Here is a 16,318-nt window from a genome sequence, read left to right on the forward strand (position 1 = left end):
GGAGAGAGACAGGGAGAGAGACATAGAGAGAGACAGGGAGAGACAGGGAGAGAGACATAGAGAGAGACAGGGAGAGAGACAGGGAGAGACAGGGAGAGAGACATAGAGAGAGACAGGGAGAGAGACAGGGAGAGAGACATAGAGAGAGACAGGGAGAGAGACAGGGAGAGAGAGACATAGAGAGAGACAGGGAGAGAGACAGAGAGTGAACTGACATTGAAGAATATGGTTAATGGTGAACACAACAAACAAGGCAGGTAACAAACAAGGCAGGTAACAAACAAGGCAGGTAACAAACAAGGTAGGTAACAAACAAGGCAGGTAACAAACAAGGCAGGTAACAAACAAGGAGAGAGAGAGCGAAACAGTGAACTGCAAGTAAGAGGGTTGGATTAGTTAGGGTCAATTGGGGGTAGAAAAGATCATGGTTGGTGATGGAGGATGACGTGAGATGGTGGCACACCACCAGTGATCGAAGCCCTGGAGGGACGAGTGCAATTGAACCACATCACGAAGATGAGGAACAAAACTGTAAAGGTGTGCAGAAAACTGTGATTTGGCAGGTGAGCCAAGAGGTTAAAGGTCAACTGAAGGTCACAGTTCGAAAATAATCAATTTTCATCTGAAAAATCATAAATTTTCGCCCGATTGACCCGAGCTTTGATTAAGATCGTCAATTTAAATCTTAATGAAACGGACCATTTGATGTATCCATGGCAACTTTTTTGGGGTTTGGGGGCTGGGGTGGGGGGGGGGGCTTGATTTTGCAAGTGAGGTATTGTGCTCTGCATGACGTCTTTCCTGTTTGTCTGTCTCTCTGTGAGCAGAATATCGAAGAACGTTGTGAAAGATTCGTACGAGACTTGGTGGACAAGTTGGGTGTTTGACAACGACGAATCGATTCAATTTTGCTGAAGATCCGGATCTGATAATTTTAAAAGTGATTCTTCACCAATGAGAGAGATGGAGCTACAAGCAATATACAGCATGCTGTCTCAAAAAGTCTTCACCATTGAGAGATAGAGCTATAAGCAATAAACAGCATGCTGTCTCAAAAAGTCCTCACCATTGAGAGAGAGAGAGCTATAAGCAATATACAGCATGCCGTCTCAAAAAGTCTTCACCATTGAGAGATAGAGCTATAAGCAATATACAGCATGCCGTCTCAAAAAGTCTTCACCATTGAGAGATAGAGCTATAAGCAATATACAGCATGCCGTCTCAAAAAGACTTCACCATTGAGAGATAGAGCTATAAGCAATATACAGCATGCCGTCTCAAAAAGTCTTCACCATTGAGAGATAGAGCTATAAGCAATATACAGCATGCCGTCTCAAAAAGTCTTCACCATTGAGAGATAGAGCTATAAGCAATATACAGCATGCTGTCTTAAAAAGTCTTCACCATTGAGAGATGGAGCTACAAGCAATATACAGCATGCCGTCTCAAAAAGTCTTCACCATTGAGAGATAGAGCTATAAGCAATAAACAGCATGCTGTCTCAAAAAGTCCTCACCATTGAGAGATGGAGCTATAAGCAATATACAGCATGCCGTCTCAAAAAGTCTTCAACATTGAGAGATAGAGCTATAAGCAATAAACAGCATGCTGTCTCAAAAAGTCCTCACCATTGAGAGATGGAGCTATAAGCAATATACAGCATGCCGTCTCAAAAAGTCTTCACCATTGAGAGATAGAGCTATAAGCAATAAACAGCATGCTGTCTCAAAAAGTCCTCACCATTGAGAGATAGAGCTATAAGCAATAAACAGCATGCTGTCTCAAAAAGTCTTCACCATTGAGAGAGAGAGCGATAAGCAATATACAGCATGCCGTCTCAAAAAGTCTTCACCATTGAGAGATAGAGCTATAAGCAATAAACAGCATGCTGTCTCAAAAAGTCCTCACCATTGAGAGATGGAGCTATAAGCAATATACAGCATGCCGTCTCAAAAAGTCTTCACCATTGAGAGATAGAGCTATAAGCAATAAACAGCATGCTGTCTCAAAAAGTCCTCACCATTGAGAGATGGAGCTATAAGCAATATACAGCATGCCGTGTCAAAAAGTCTTCACCATTGAGAGATAGAGCTATAAGCAATAAACAGCATGCTGTCTCAAAAAGTCCTCACCATTGAGAGATGGAGGTATAAGCAATATACAGCATGCCGTCTCAAAAAGTCTTCACCATTGAGAGATGGAGCTATAAGCAATATACAGCATGCCGTCTCAAAAAGTCTTCACCATTGAGAAATAGAGCTATAAGCAATAAACAGCATGCTGTCTCAAAAAGTCCTCACCATTGAGAGATGGAGCTATAAGCAATATACAGCATGCCGTCTCAAAAAGTCTTCACCATTGAGAAATAGAGCTATAAGCAATATACAGCATGCTGTCTCAAAAAGTCTTCACCATTGAGAGATGGAGCTATAAGCAATATACAGCATGCTGTCTCAAAAAGTCTTCACCATTGAGAGAGAGAGCTATAAGCAATATACAGCATGCCGTCTCAAAAAGTCTTCACCATTGAGAGAGAGAGCTATAAGCAATATACAGCATGCCATCTCAAAAAGTCTTCACCATTGAGAAATAGAGCTATAAGCAATATACAGCATGCCGTCTCAAAAAGTCTTCACCATTGAGAGATGGAGCTATAAGCAATATACAGCATGCCGTCTCAAAAAGTCTTCACCATTGAGAAATAGAGCTATAAGCAATAAACAGCATGCTGTCTCAAAAAGTCCTCACCATTGAGAGATGGAGCTATAAGCAATATACAGCATGCCGTCTCAAAAAGTCTGCACCATTGAGAGAGAGAGCTATAAGCAATATACAACATGCCGTCTCAAAAAGTCTTCACCATTGAGAGAGAGAGAGCTATAAGCAATATACAGCATGCCGTCTCAAAAAGTCTGCACCATTGAGAGAGAGAGCTATAAGCAATATACAACATGCCGTCTCAAAAAGTCTTCACCATTGAGAGAGAGAGAGCTATAAGCAATATACAGCATGCCGTCTCAAAAAGTCTTCACCATTGAGAGAGAGAGCTATAAGCAATATACAACATGCCGTCTCAAAAAGTCTTCACCATTGAGAGAGAGAGCTATAAGCAATATACAGCATGCCGTCTCAAAAAGTCTTCACCATTGAGAGATAGAGCTATAAGCAATATACAGCATGCCGTCTCAAAAAGTCTTCACCATTGAGAGAGAGAGCTATAAGCAATATATAGCATGCTGTCTCAAAAAGTCTTCACGATCGAGAGAGAGAGCTATAAGCAATATACAGCATGCCGTCTCAAAAAGTCTTCACCATTGAGAGAGAGAGCTATAAGCAATATACAGCATGCTGTCTCAAAAAGTCTTCACGATTGAGAGAGAGAGCTATAAGCAATATACAGCATGCCGTCTCAAAAAGTCTTCACCATTGAGAGAGAGAGAGCTATAAGCAATATATAGCATGCCATCTCAAAAAGTCTTCACCATTGAGAGAGAGAGCTATAAGCAATATATAGCATGCTGTCTCAAAAAGTCTTCACGATTGAGAGAGAGAGCTATAAGCAATATACTGCATGCCGTCTCAAAAAGTCTTCACCATTGAGAGAGAGAGCTATAAGCAATATACAGCATGCTGTCTCAAAAAGTTCTCAACATTGAGAGATGGAGCTATAAGCAATATACAGCGTGCTGTCTCAAAAAGTCTTCACCATTGAGAGATGGAGCTATAAGCAATATACAGCATGCCGTCTCAAAAAGTTTTCACCATTGAGAGAGAGAGCTATAAGCAATATACAGCATGCTGTCTCAAAAAGTCTTCAACAGTGAGGGATGGAGCTATAAGCAATATACAGCATGCTGTCTCAAAAAGTCTTCAACATTGAGAGAGAGAGCTATAAGCAATATACAGCATGCTGTCTCAAAGTCTTCAACATTGAGAGAGAGAGCTATAAGCAATATACAGCATGCCATCTCAAAAAGTCTTCAACATTGAGAGAGAGAGCTATAAGCAATATACAGCATGCTGTCTCAAAAAGTCTTCAACATTGAGAGAGAGAGAGCTATAAGCAATATACAGCATGCCGTCTCAAAAAGTCTTCAACATTGACAGATGGAGCTATAAGCAATATACAGCATGCTGTCTCAAAAAGTCTTCACCATTGAGAGAGAGAGCTATAAGCAATATACAGCATGCCATCTCAAAAAGTCTTCAACTTTGACAGATGGAGCTATAAGCAATATACAGCATGCTGTCTCAAAAAGTCCTCACCATTGAGAGAGAGAGCTATAAGCAATATATAGCATGCTGTCTCAAAAAGTCTTCACGATTGAGAGAGAGAGCTATAAGCAATATACAGCATGCCGTCTCAAAAAGTCTTCACCATTGAGAGAGAGAGCTATAAGCAATATACAGCATGCTGTCTCAAAAAGTTCTCAACATTGAGAGATGGAGCTATAAGCAATATACAGCATGCCGTCTCAAAAAGTTTTCACCATTGAGAGAGAGAGCTATAAGCAATATACAGCATGCTGTCTCAAAAAGTCTTCAACAGTGAGAGATGGAGCTATAAGCAATATACAGCATGCTGTCTCAAAAAGTCTTCAACATTGAGAGAGAGAGAGCTATAAGCAATATACAGCATGCTGTCTCAAAAAGTCTTCAACATTGAGAGAGAGAGCTATAAGCAATATACAGCCTGCTGTCTCAAAAAGTCTTCAACATTGAGAGAGAGAGCTATAAGCAATATACAGCATGCCGTCTCAAAAAGTCTTCACCATTGAGAAAGAGAGCTATAAGCAATATATAGCATGCTGTCTCAAAAAGTCTTCACCATTGAGAGAGAGAGCTATAAGCAATATATAGCATGCCGTCTCAAAAAGTCTTCACGATTGAGAGAGAGAGCTTTTAGCAATATACAGCATGCTGTCTCAAAAAGTCTTCACCATTGAGAGAGAGAGAGCTATAAGCAATATACAGCATGCTGTCTCAAAAAGTTCTCAACATTGAGAGAGAGAGCTATAAGCAATATACAGCATGCTGTCTCAAAAAGTCTTCACCATTGAGAGAGAGAGCTATAAGCAATACACAGCATGCCGTCTCAAAAAGTTTTCACCATTGAGAGAGAGAGCTATAAGCAATATACAGCATGCTGTCTCAAAAAGTCTTCAACATTGAGAGATGGAGCTATAAGCAATATACAGCATGCTGTCTCAAAAAGTCTCCACCATTGAGAGATAGAGCTATAAGCAATATACAGCATGCTGTCTCAAAAAGTCTTCAACATTGAGAGATAGAGCTATAAGCAATGCACAACATGCCGTCTAAAAAGTCTTCACCATTGAGAGAGAGAGAGCTATAAGCAATATACAGCATGCCGTCTCAAAAAGTCTTCACCATTGAGAGAGAGAGCTATAAGCAATATACAGCATGCTGTCTCAAAAAGTCTCCACCATTGAGAGATAGAGCTATAAGCAATATACAGCATGCTGTCTCAAAAAGTCTTCAACACTGAGAGATAGAGCTACAAGCATTATACAACATGCCGTCTCAAAGTCTTCAAATTTGAGAGATGGAGCTATAAACAATATACAGCATGCTGTCTCAAAAAGTCTACACCATTGCGAGATGGAGCTATAAGCAATATACAGCATGCTGTCTCAAAAGTCTTCACCACTGAGAGAGAGAGCTATAAACAATATACAGCATGCTGTCTCAAAAAGTCTTCACCACTGAGAGATAGAGCTATAAACAATATACAGCATGCTGTCTCAAAAAGTCTTCACCACTGAGAGATAGAGCTATAAACAATATACAGCATGCCATCTCAAAAAGTCTTCAGCACTGAGAGAGAGAGCTATAAGCAATATACAACATGCCGTCTCAAAAAGACTTCACCATTGAGAGAGAGAGCTATAAGCAATATACAACATGCCGTCTCAAAAAGTCTTCAGCACTGAGAGATGGAGCTATAAGCAATATACAGCATGCCGTCTCAAAAAGTCTTCACCATTGAGAGATAGAGCTATGAGCAATATACAGCATGCCATCTCAAAAAGTCTTCAGCATTGAGAGAGAGAGAGCTATAAGCAATATACAACATGCCGTCTCAAAAAGTCTTCACCATTGAGAGAGAGAGCTATAAGCAATATACAACATGCCGTCTCAAAAAGTCTTCACCATTGAGAGAGAGAGCTATAAGCAATATACAACATGCCATCTCAAAAAGTCTTCACCATTGAGAAATAGAGCTATAAGCAATATACAGCATGCCGTCTCAAAAAGTCTTCACCATTGAGAGAGAGAGCTATAAGCAATATACAGCATGCCGTCTCAAAAAGTCTTCACCATTGAGAGATAGAGCTATAAGCAATATACAGCATGCCGTCTCAAAAAGTCTTCACCATTGAGAGATAGAGCTATAAGCAATATACAGCATGCTGTCTCAAAATGTCTTCACCATTGAGAGATGGAGCTATAAGCAATATACAGCATGCTGTCTCAAAAAGTCTTCACCATTGAGAGAGAGAGCTATAAGCAATATACAGCATGCCGTCTCAAAAAGTCTTCACCATTGAGAGAGAGAGCTATAAGCAATATACAGCATGCCGTCTCAAAAAGTCTGCACCATTGAGAGAGAGAGCTATAAGCAATATACAACATGCCGTCTCAAAAAGTCTTCACCATTGAGAGAGAGAGAGAGCTATAAGCAATATACAGCATGCCGTCTCAAAAAGTCTTCACCATTGAGAGAGAGAGCTAGAAGCAATATACAACATGCCGTCTCAAAAAGTCTTCACCATTGAGAGATAGAGCTATAAGCAATACACAACATGCTGTCTCAAAAAGTCTTCACCATTGAGAGAGAGAGCTATAAGCAATATACAGCATGCCGTCTCAAAAAGTCTTCACCATTGAGAGAGAGAGCTATAAGCAATATACAGCATGCTGTCTCAAAAAGTCTCCACCATTGAGAGATAGAGCTATAAGCAATATACAGCATGCCGTCTCAAAAAGTCTTCACCATTGAGAGAGAGAGCTATAAGCAATATACAGCATGCTGTCTCAAAAAGTCTTCACCATTGAGAGAGAGAGCTATAAGCAATATACAGCATGCCTTCTCAAAAAGTCTTCACCATTGAGAGAGAGAGCTATAAGCAATATACAGCATGCTGTCTCAAAAAGTCTTCAACACTGAGAGATAGAGCTACAAGCAATATACAACATGCCGTCTCAAAAAGTCTTCAAATGTGAGAGATAGAGCTATCAACAATATACAGAATGCTGTCTCAAAAAGTCTTCACCATTGAGAGAGAGAGCTATAAGCAATATACAGCATGCTGTCCCAAAAAGTCTTCACCATTGAGAGAGAGAGCTATAAGCAATACACAGCATGCCGTCTCAAAAAGTTTTCACCATTGAGAGAGAGAGCTATAAGCAATATACAGCATGCTGTCTCAAAAAATCTTCAACATTGAGAGATGGAGCTATAAGCAATATACAGCATGCTGTCTCAAAAAGTCTGCAACATTGAGAGATAGAGCTATAAGCAATACACAACATGCCGTCTCAAAAAGTCTTCACCATTGAGAGAGAGAGAGCTATAAGCAATATACAGCATGCCGCCTCAAAAAGCCTCCACCATTGAGAGATAGAGCTATAAGCAATATACAGCATGCTGTCTCAAAAAGTCTTCAACACTGAGAGATAGAGCTACAAGCAATATACAGCATGCCATCTCAAAAAGTCTTCACCATTGAGAGAGAGAGCTATAAGCAATATACAGCATGCTGTCTCAAAAAGTCTTCACCATTCAGAGATAGAGCTATAAGCAATATACAACATGCCGTCTCAAAAAGTCTTCAAATTTGAGAGATAGAGCTATAAACAATATACAGCATGCTGTCTCAAAAAGTCTTCACCATTGAGAGATAGAGCTATAAGCAATATACAGCATGCTGTCTCAAAAAGTCTTCACCATTGAGAGATAGAGCTATAAACAATATACAACATGCCGTCTCAAAAAGTCTTCAACATTGAGAGATAGAGCTATAAACAATATACAGCATGCTGTCTCAAAAAGTCTTCACCATTGAGAGATAGAGCTATAAACAATATACAGCATGCTGTCTCAAAAAGTCTTCAATATTGAGAGATAGAGCTATAAACAATATACAGCATGCTGTCTCAAAAAGTCTTCACCATTGAGAGATGGAGCTATAAGCAATATACAGCATGCCGTCTCAAAAAGTCTTCACCACTGAGAGATGGAGCTATAAGCAATATACAACATGCTGTCTCAAAAAGTCTTCACCATTGAGAGAGAGAGCTATAAGCAATATACAGCATGCCGTCTCAAAAAGTCTGCACCATTGAGAGAGAGAGCTATAAGCAATATACAGCATGCCGTCTCAAAAAGTCTTCACCATTGAGAGAGAGAGCTATAAGCAATATACAGCATGCTGTCTCAAAAAGTCTGCTGCACTGAGAGAGAGAGCTATAAGCAATATACAGCATGCTGTCTCAAAAAGTCTTCACCACTAAGAGATAGAGCTATAAGCAATATACAGCATGCTGTCTCAAAAAGTCTTCACCATTGAGAGAGAGAGCTACAAGCAATATACAGCATGCCGTCTCAAAAAGTCTTCACCATTGAGAGAGAGAGCTATAAGCAATATACAACATGCCGTCTCAAAAAGTCTTCACCACTGAGAGAGAGAGCTACAAGCAATATACAGCATGCCGTCTCAAAAAGTCTTCATCACTGAGAGATAGAGCTATAAGCAATATATAGCATGCTGTCTCAAAAAGTCTTCACCATTGAGACAGAGAGCTATAAGCAATATACAGCATGCCGTCTCAAAAAGTCTTCACCATTGAGAGAGAGAGCTATAAGCAATATACAACATGCCGTCTCAAAAAGTCTTCACCATTGAGAGAGAGAGCTATAAGCAATATACAGCATGCCGTCTCAAAAAGTCTTCACCATTGAGAGAGAGAGCTATAAGCAATATATAGCATGCCATCTCAAAAAGTCTTCACCATTGAGAGAGAGAGCTATAAGCAATATATAGCATGCTGTCTCAAAAAGTCTTCACGATTGAGAGAGAGAGCTATAAGCAATATACTGCATGCCGTCTCAAAAAGTCTTCACCATTGAGAGAGAGAGCTATAAGCAATATACAGCATGCTGTCTCAAAAAGTTCTCAACATTGAGAGATGGAGCTATAAGCAATATACAGCGTGCTGTCTCAAAAAGTCTTCACCATTGAGAGATGGAGCTATAAGCAATATACAGCATGCCGTCTCAAAAAGTTTTCACCATTGAGAGAGAGAGCTATAAGCAATATACAGCATGCTGTCTCAAAAAGTCTTCAACAGTGAGGGATGGAGCTATAAGCAATATACAGCATGCTGTCTCAAAAAGTCTTCAACATTGAGAGAGAGAGCTATAAGCAATATACAGCATGCTGTCTCAAAAAGTCTTCAACATTGAGAGAGAGAGCTATAAGCAATATACAGCATGCCATCTCAAAAAGTCTTCAACATTGAGAGAGAGAGCTATAAGCAATATACAGCATGCTGTCTCAAAAAGTTCTCAACATTGAGAGATGGAGCTATAAGCAATATACAGCATGCCGTCTCAAAAAGTTTTCACCATTGAGAGAGAGAGCTATAAGCAATATACAGCATGCTGTCTCAAAAAGTCTTCAACAGTGAGAGATGGAGCTATAAGCAATATACAGCATGCTGTCTCAAAAAGTCTTCAACATTGAGAGAGAGAGAGCTATAAGCAATATACAGCATGCTGTCTCAAAAAGTCTTCAACATTGAGAGAGAGAGCTATAAGCAATATACAGCCTGCTGTCTCAAAAAGTCTTCAACATTGAGAGAGAGAGCTATAAGCAATAAACAGCATGCCGTCTCAAAAAGTCTTCACCATTGAGAAAGAGAGCTATAAGCAATATATAGCATGCTGTCTCAAAAAGTCTTCACCATTGAGAGAGAGAGCTATAAGCAATATATAGCATGCCGTCTCAAAAAGTCTTCACGATTGAGAGAGAGAGCTTTTAGCAATATACAGCATGCCGTCTCAAAAAGTCTTCACCATTGAGAGAGAGAGAGCTATAAGCAATATACAGCATGCTGTCTCAAAAAGTTCTCAACATTGAGAGAGAGAGCTATAAGCAATATACAGCATGCTGTCTCAAAAAGTCTTCACCATTGAGAGAGAGAGCTATAAGCAATACACAGCATGCCGTCTCAAAAAGTTTTCACCATTGAGAGAGAGAGCTATAAGCAATATACAGCATGCTGTCTCAAAAAGTCTTCAACATTGAGAGATGGAGCTATAAGCAATATACAGCATGCTGTCTCAAAAAGTCTGCAACATTGAGAGAGAGAGCTATAAGCAATATACAGCATGCTGTCTCAAAAAGTCTTCAACATTGAGAGAGAGAGCTATAAGCAATATACAGCATGCCGTCTCAAAAAGTCTTAAATATTGAGAGATGGAGCTATAAGCAATATACAGCATGCCGTCTCAAAAAGTCTTAAATATTGAGAGATGGAGCTAAAAGCAATATACAACATGCCGTCTCAAAAAGTCTTCACCATTGAGAGAGAGAGCTATAAGCAATATACAGCATGCTGTCTCAAAAAGTCTTCACCATTGAGAGAGAGAGCTATAAGCAATATACAGCATGCTGTCTCAAAAAGTCTCCACCATTGAGAGATAGAGCTATAAGCAATATACAGCATGCTGTCTCAAAAAGTCTTCAACATTGAGAGATAGAGCTATAAGCAATGCACAACATGCCGTCTCAAAAAGTCTTCACCATTGAGAGAGAGAGAGCTATAAGCAATATACAGCATGCCGTCTCAAAAAGTCTTCACCATTGAGAGAGAGAGCTATAAGCAATATACAGCATGCTGTCTCAAAAAGTCTCCACCATTGAGAGATAGAGCTATAAGCAATATACAGCATGCTGTCTCAAAAAGTCTTCAACACTGAGAGATAGAGCTACAAGCATTATACAACATGCCGTCTCAAAGTCTTCAAATTTGAGAGATGGAGCTATAAACAATATACAGCATGCTGTCTCAAAAAGTCTACACCATTGCGAGATGGAGCTATAAGCAATATACAGCATGCTGTCTCAAAAGTCTTCACCACTGAGAGAGAGAGCTATAAACAATATACAGCATGCTGTCTCAAAAAGTCTTCACCACTGAGAGATAGAGCTATAAACAATATACAGCATGCTGTCTCAAAAAGTCTTCACCACTGAGAGATAGAGCTATAAACAATATACAGCATGCCGTCTCAAAAAGTCTTCAGCACTGAGAGAGAGAGCTATAAGCAATATACAACATGCCGTCTCAAAAAGACTTCACCATTGAGAGAGAGAGCTATAAGCAATATACAACATGCCGTCTCAAAAAGTCTTCAGCACTGAGAGATGGAGCTATAAGCAATATACAGCATGCCGTCTCAAAAAGTCTTCACCATTGAGAGATAGAGCTATAAGCAATATACAGCATGCCGTCTCAAAAAGTCTTCACCATTGAGAGAGAGAGCTATAAGCAATATACAGCATGCTGTCTCAAAAAGTCTTCACCATTGAGAGAGAGAGCTATAAGCAATATACAGCATGCCGTCTCAAAAAGTCTTCACCATTGAGAGAGAGAGCTATAAGCAATATACAGCATGCTGTCTCAAAAAGTCTTCAACACTGAGAGATAGAGCTACAAGCAATATACAACATGCCGTCTCAAAAAGTCTTCAAATGTGAGAGATAGAGCTATAAACAATATACAGCATGCTGTCTCAAAAAGTCTTCACCATTGAGAGAGAGAGCTATAAGCAATATACAGCATGCTGTCCCAAAAAGTCTTCACCATTGAGAGAGAGAGCTATAAGCAATACACAGCATGCCGTCTCAAAAAGTTTTCACCATTGAGAGAGAGAGCTATAAGCAATATACAGCATGCTGTCTCAAAAAATCTTCAACATTGAGAGATGGAGCTATAAGCAATATACAGCATGCTGTCTCAAAAAGTCTGCAACATTGAGAGATAGAGCTATAAGCAATACACAACATGCCGTCTCAAAAAGTCTTCACCATTGAGAGAGAGAGAGCTATAAGCAATATACAGCATGCCGCCTCAAAAAGCCTCCACCATTGAGAGATAGAGCTATAAGCAATATACAGCATGCTGTCTCAAAAAGTCTTCAACACTGAGAGATAGAGCTACAAGCAATATACAGCATGCCATCTCAAAAAGTCTTCACCATTGAGAGAGAGAGCTATAAGCAATATACAGCATGCTGTCTCAAAAAGTCTTCACCATTCAGAGATAGAGCTATAAGCAATATACAACATGCCGTCTCAAAAAGTCTTCAAATTTGAGAGATAGAGCTATAAACAATATACAGCATGCTGTCTCAAAAAGTCTTCACCATTGAGAGATAGAGCTATAAGCAATATACAGCATGCTGTCTCAAAAAGTCTTCACCATTGAGAGATAGAGCTATAAACAATATACAACATGCCGTCTCAAAAAGTCTTCAACATTGAGAGATAGAGCTATAAACAATATACAGCATGCTGTCTCAAAAAGTCTTCACCATTGAGAGATAGAGCTATAAACAATATACAGCATGCTGTCTCAAAAAGTCTTCACCATTGAGAGATGGAGCTATAAGCAATATACAGCATGCCGTCTCAAAAAGTCTTCACCACTGAGAGATGGAGCTATAAGCAATATACAACATGCTGTCTCAAAAAGTCTTCACCATTGAGAGAGAGAGAGCAATAAGCAATATACAGCATGCCGTCTCAAAAAGTCTGCACCATTGAGAGAGAGAGCTATAAGCAATATACAGCATGCCGTCTCAAAAAGTCTTCACCATTGAGAGAGAGAGCTATAAGCAATATACAGCATGCTGTCTCAAAAAGTCTGCTGCACTGAGAGAGAGAGCTATAAGCAATATACAGCATGCTGTCTCAAAAAGTCTTCACCACTAAGAGATAGAGCTATAAGCAATATACAGCATGCTGTCTCAAAAAGTCTTCACCATTGAGAGAGAGAGCTACAAGCAATATACAGCATGCCGTCTCAAAAAGTCTTCACCATTGAGAGAGAGAGCTATAAGCAATATACAACATGCCGTCTCAAAAAGTCTTCACCACTGAGAGATGGAGCTATAAGCAATATACAGCATGCCGTCTCAAAAAGTCTTCACCATTGAGAGAGAGAGCTACAAGCAATATACAGCATGCCGTCTCAAAAAGTCTTCACCATTGAGAGAGAGAGCTATCAGCAATATACAGCATGCTGTCTCAAAAAGTCTTCACCATTGAGAGAGAGAGCTACAAGCAATATACAGCATGCCGTCTCAAAAAGTCTTCACCATTGAGAGAGAGAGCTATAAGCAATATACAACATGCCGTCTCAAAAAGTCTTCACCATTGAGAGATAGAGCTACAAGCAATATACAGCATGCCGTCTCAAAAAGTCTTCATCACTGAGAGATAGAGCTATAAGCAATATATAGCATGCTGTCTCAAAAAGTCTTCACCATTGAGACAGAGAGCTATAAGCAATATACAGCATGCCGTCTCAAAAAGTCTTCACCATTGAGAGAGAGAGCTATAAGCAATATACAACATGCCGTCTCAAAAAGTCTTCACCATTGAGAGAGAGAGCTATAAGCAATATACAGCATGCCGTCTCAAAAAGTCTTCACCATTGAGACAGAGAGCTATAAGCAATATACAGCATGCTGTCTCAAAAAGTCTTCACCATTGAGAGAGAGAGCTATAAGCAATATACAACATGCCGTCTCAAAAAGTCTTCACCACTGAGAGATGGAGCTATAAGCAATATACAGCATGCTGTCTCAAAAAGTCTTCACCACTGAGAGAGAGAGCTATAAGCAATATACAGCATGCTGTCTCAAAAAGTCTTCAACATTGAGAGATGGAGCTATAAGCAATATACAGCATGCTGTCTCAAAAAGTCTTCAACATTTAGAGATAGAGCTATAAGCAATATACAGCATGCTGTCTCAAAAAGTCTTCACCATTGAGAGAGAGAGCTATAAGCAATATACAGCATGCCGTCTCAAAAAGTCTTCACCACTGAGAGATAGAGCTATAAGCAATATACAGCATGCCGTCTCAAAAAGTCTTAAATATTGAGAGATGGAGCTATAAGCAATATACAGCATGCCGTCTCAAAAAGTCTTAAATATTGAGAGATGGAGCTATAAGCAATATACAACATGCCGTCTCAAAAAGTCTTCACCATTGGGAGAGAGAGCTATAAGCAATATACAGCATGCTGTCTCAAAAAGTCTTCACCATTGAGAGAGAGAGCTATAAGCAATATACAGCATGCTGTCTCAAAAAGTCTCCACCATTGAGAGAGAGAGCTATAAGCAATATACAGCATGCCGTCTGAAAAAGTCTTCACCATTGAGAGAGAGAGCTATAAGCAATATACAGCATGCTGTCTCAAAAAGTCTCCACCATTGAGAGATAGAGCTATAAGCAATATACAGCATGCTGTCTCAAAAAGTCTTCAACACTGAGAGATAGAGCTACAAGCAATATACAACATGCCGTCTCAAAAAGTCTTCAAATGTGAGAGATAGAGCTATAAACAATATACAGCATGCTGTCTCAAAAAGTCTTCACCATTGAGAGATAGAGCTATAAACAATATACAGCATGCCGTCTCAAAAAGTCTTCAGCACTGAGAGAGAGAGCTATAAGCAATATACAACATGCCGTCTCAAAAAGTCTTCACCATTGAGAGAGAGAGCTATAAGCAATATACAACATGCCATCTCAAAAAGTCTTCAGCACTGAGAGATGGAGCTATAAGCAATATACAGCATGCCGTCTCAAAAAGTCTTCACCATTGAGAGATAGAGCTATAAGCAATATACAGCATGCTGTCTCAAAAAGTCTTCACCATTGAGAGATGGAGCTATAAGCAATATACAGCATGCTGTCTCAAAAAGTCTTCACCATTGAGAGAGAGAGCTATAAGCAATATACAGCATGCCGTCTCAAAAAGTCTTCACCATTGAGAGAGAGAGCTATAAGCAATATACAGCATGCCGTCTCAAAAAGTCTGCACCATTGAGAGAGAGAGCTATAAGCAATATACAACATGCCGTCTCAAAAAGTCTTCACCATTGAGAGAGAGAGATAGAGCTATAAGCAATATACAGCATGCCGTCTCAAAAAGTCTTCACCATTGAGAGGGAGAGCTAGAAGCAATATACAACATGCCGTCTCAAAAAGTCTTCACCATTGAGAGAGAGAGCTATAAGCAATATACAGCATGCCGTCTCAAAAAGTCTTCACCATTGAGAGAGAGAGCTATAAGCAATATACAGCATGCCGTCTCAAAAAGTCTTCACCATTGAGAGAGAGAGCTATAAGCAATATATAGCATGCTGTCTCAAAAAGTCTTCACGATTGAGAGAGAGAGAGCTATAAGCAATATACAGCATGCCGTCTCAAAAAGTCTTCACCATTGAGAGAGAGAGCTATAAGCAATATACAGCATGCCGTCTCAAAAAGTCTTAAATATTGAGAGATGGAGCTAAAAGCAATATACAACATGCCGTCTCAAAAAGTCTTCACCATTGAGAGAGAGAGCTATAAGCAATATACAGCATGCTGTCTCAAAAAGTCTTCACCATTGAGAGAGAGAGCTATAAGCAATATACAGCATGCTGTCTCAAAAAGTCTCCACCATTGAGAGATAGAGCTATAAGCAATATACAGCATGCTGTCTCAAAAAGTCTTCAACATTGAGAGATAGAGCTATAAGCAATGCACAACATGCCGTCTCAAAAAGTCTTCACCATTGAGAGAGAGAGAGCTATAAGCAATATACAGCATGCCGTCTCAAAAAGTCTTCACCATTGAGAGAGAGAGCTATAAGCAATATACAGCATGCTGTCTCAAAAAGTCTCCACCATTGAGAGATAGAGCTATAAGCAATATACAGCATGCTGTCTCAAAAAGTCTTCAACACTGAGAGATAGAGCTACAAGCATTATACAACATGCCGTCTCAAAGTCTTCAAATTTGAGAGATGGAGCTATAAACAATATACAGCATGCTGTCTCAAAAAGTCTACACCATTGCGAGATGGAGCTATAAGCAATATACAGCATGCTGTCTCAAAAGTCTTCACCACTGAGAGAGAGAGCTATAAACAATATACAGCATGCTGTCTCAAAAAGTCTTCACCACTGAGAGATAGAGCTATAAACAATATACAGCATGCTGTCTCA

At 39.7% G+C, this 16,318-nt stretch overlaps 1 protein-coding gene across 1 annotated transcript in view; it reads left to right on the forward strand.

Moving 5' to 3' along the window:
• Window positions 1-516: 516 nt before the first annotated feature.
• Window positions 517-16,318, forward strand: part of LOC137428756 (synaptotagmin-6-like) — a 126,121-nt gene continuing 110,319 nt past the window's right edge. The window contains exons 1-2 of the mRNA XM_078777246.1: window positions 517-537; window positions 828-881. Coding sequence (XP_078633372.1) covers window positions 517-537; window positions 828-881 — 75 coding nt within the window. The remainder of the gene's footprint in view (window positions 538-827; window positions 882-16,318) is intronic.

The sequence above is a fragment of the Myxine glutinosa genome, chromosome 5 (assembly GCF_964187855.1).
Source record: "Myxine glutinosa chromosome 5, kmMyxGlut1.1, whole genome shotgun sequence".
Taxonomy (NCBI): domain Eukaryota; kingdom Metazoa; phylum Chordata; class Myxini; order Myxiniformes; family Myxinidae; genus Myxine; species Myxine glutinosa.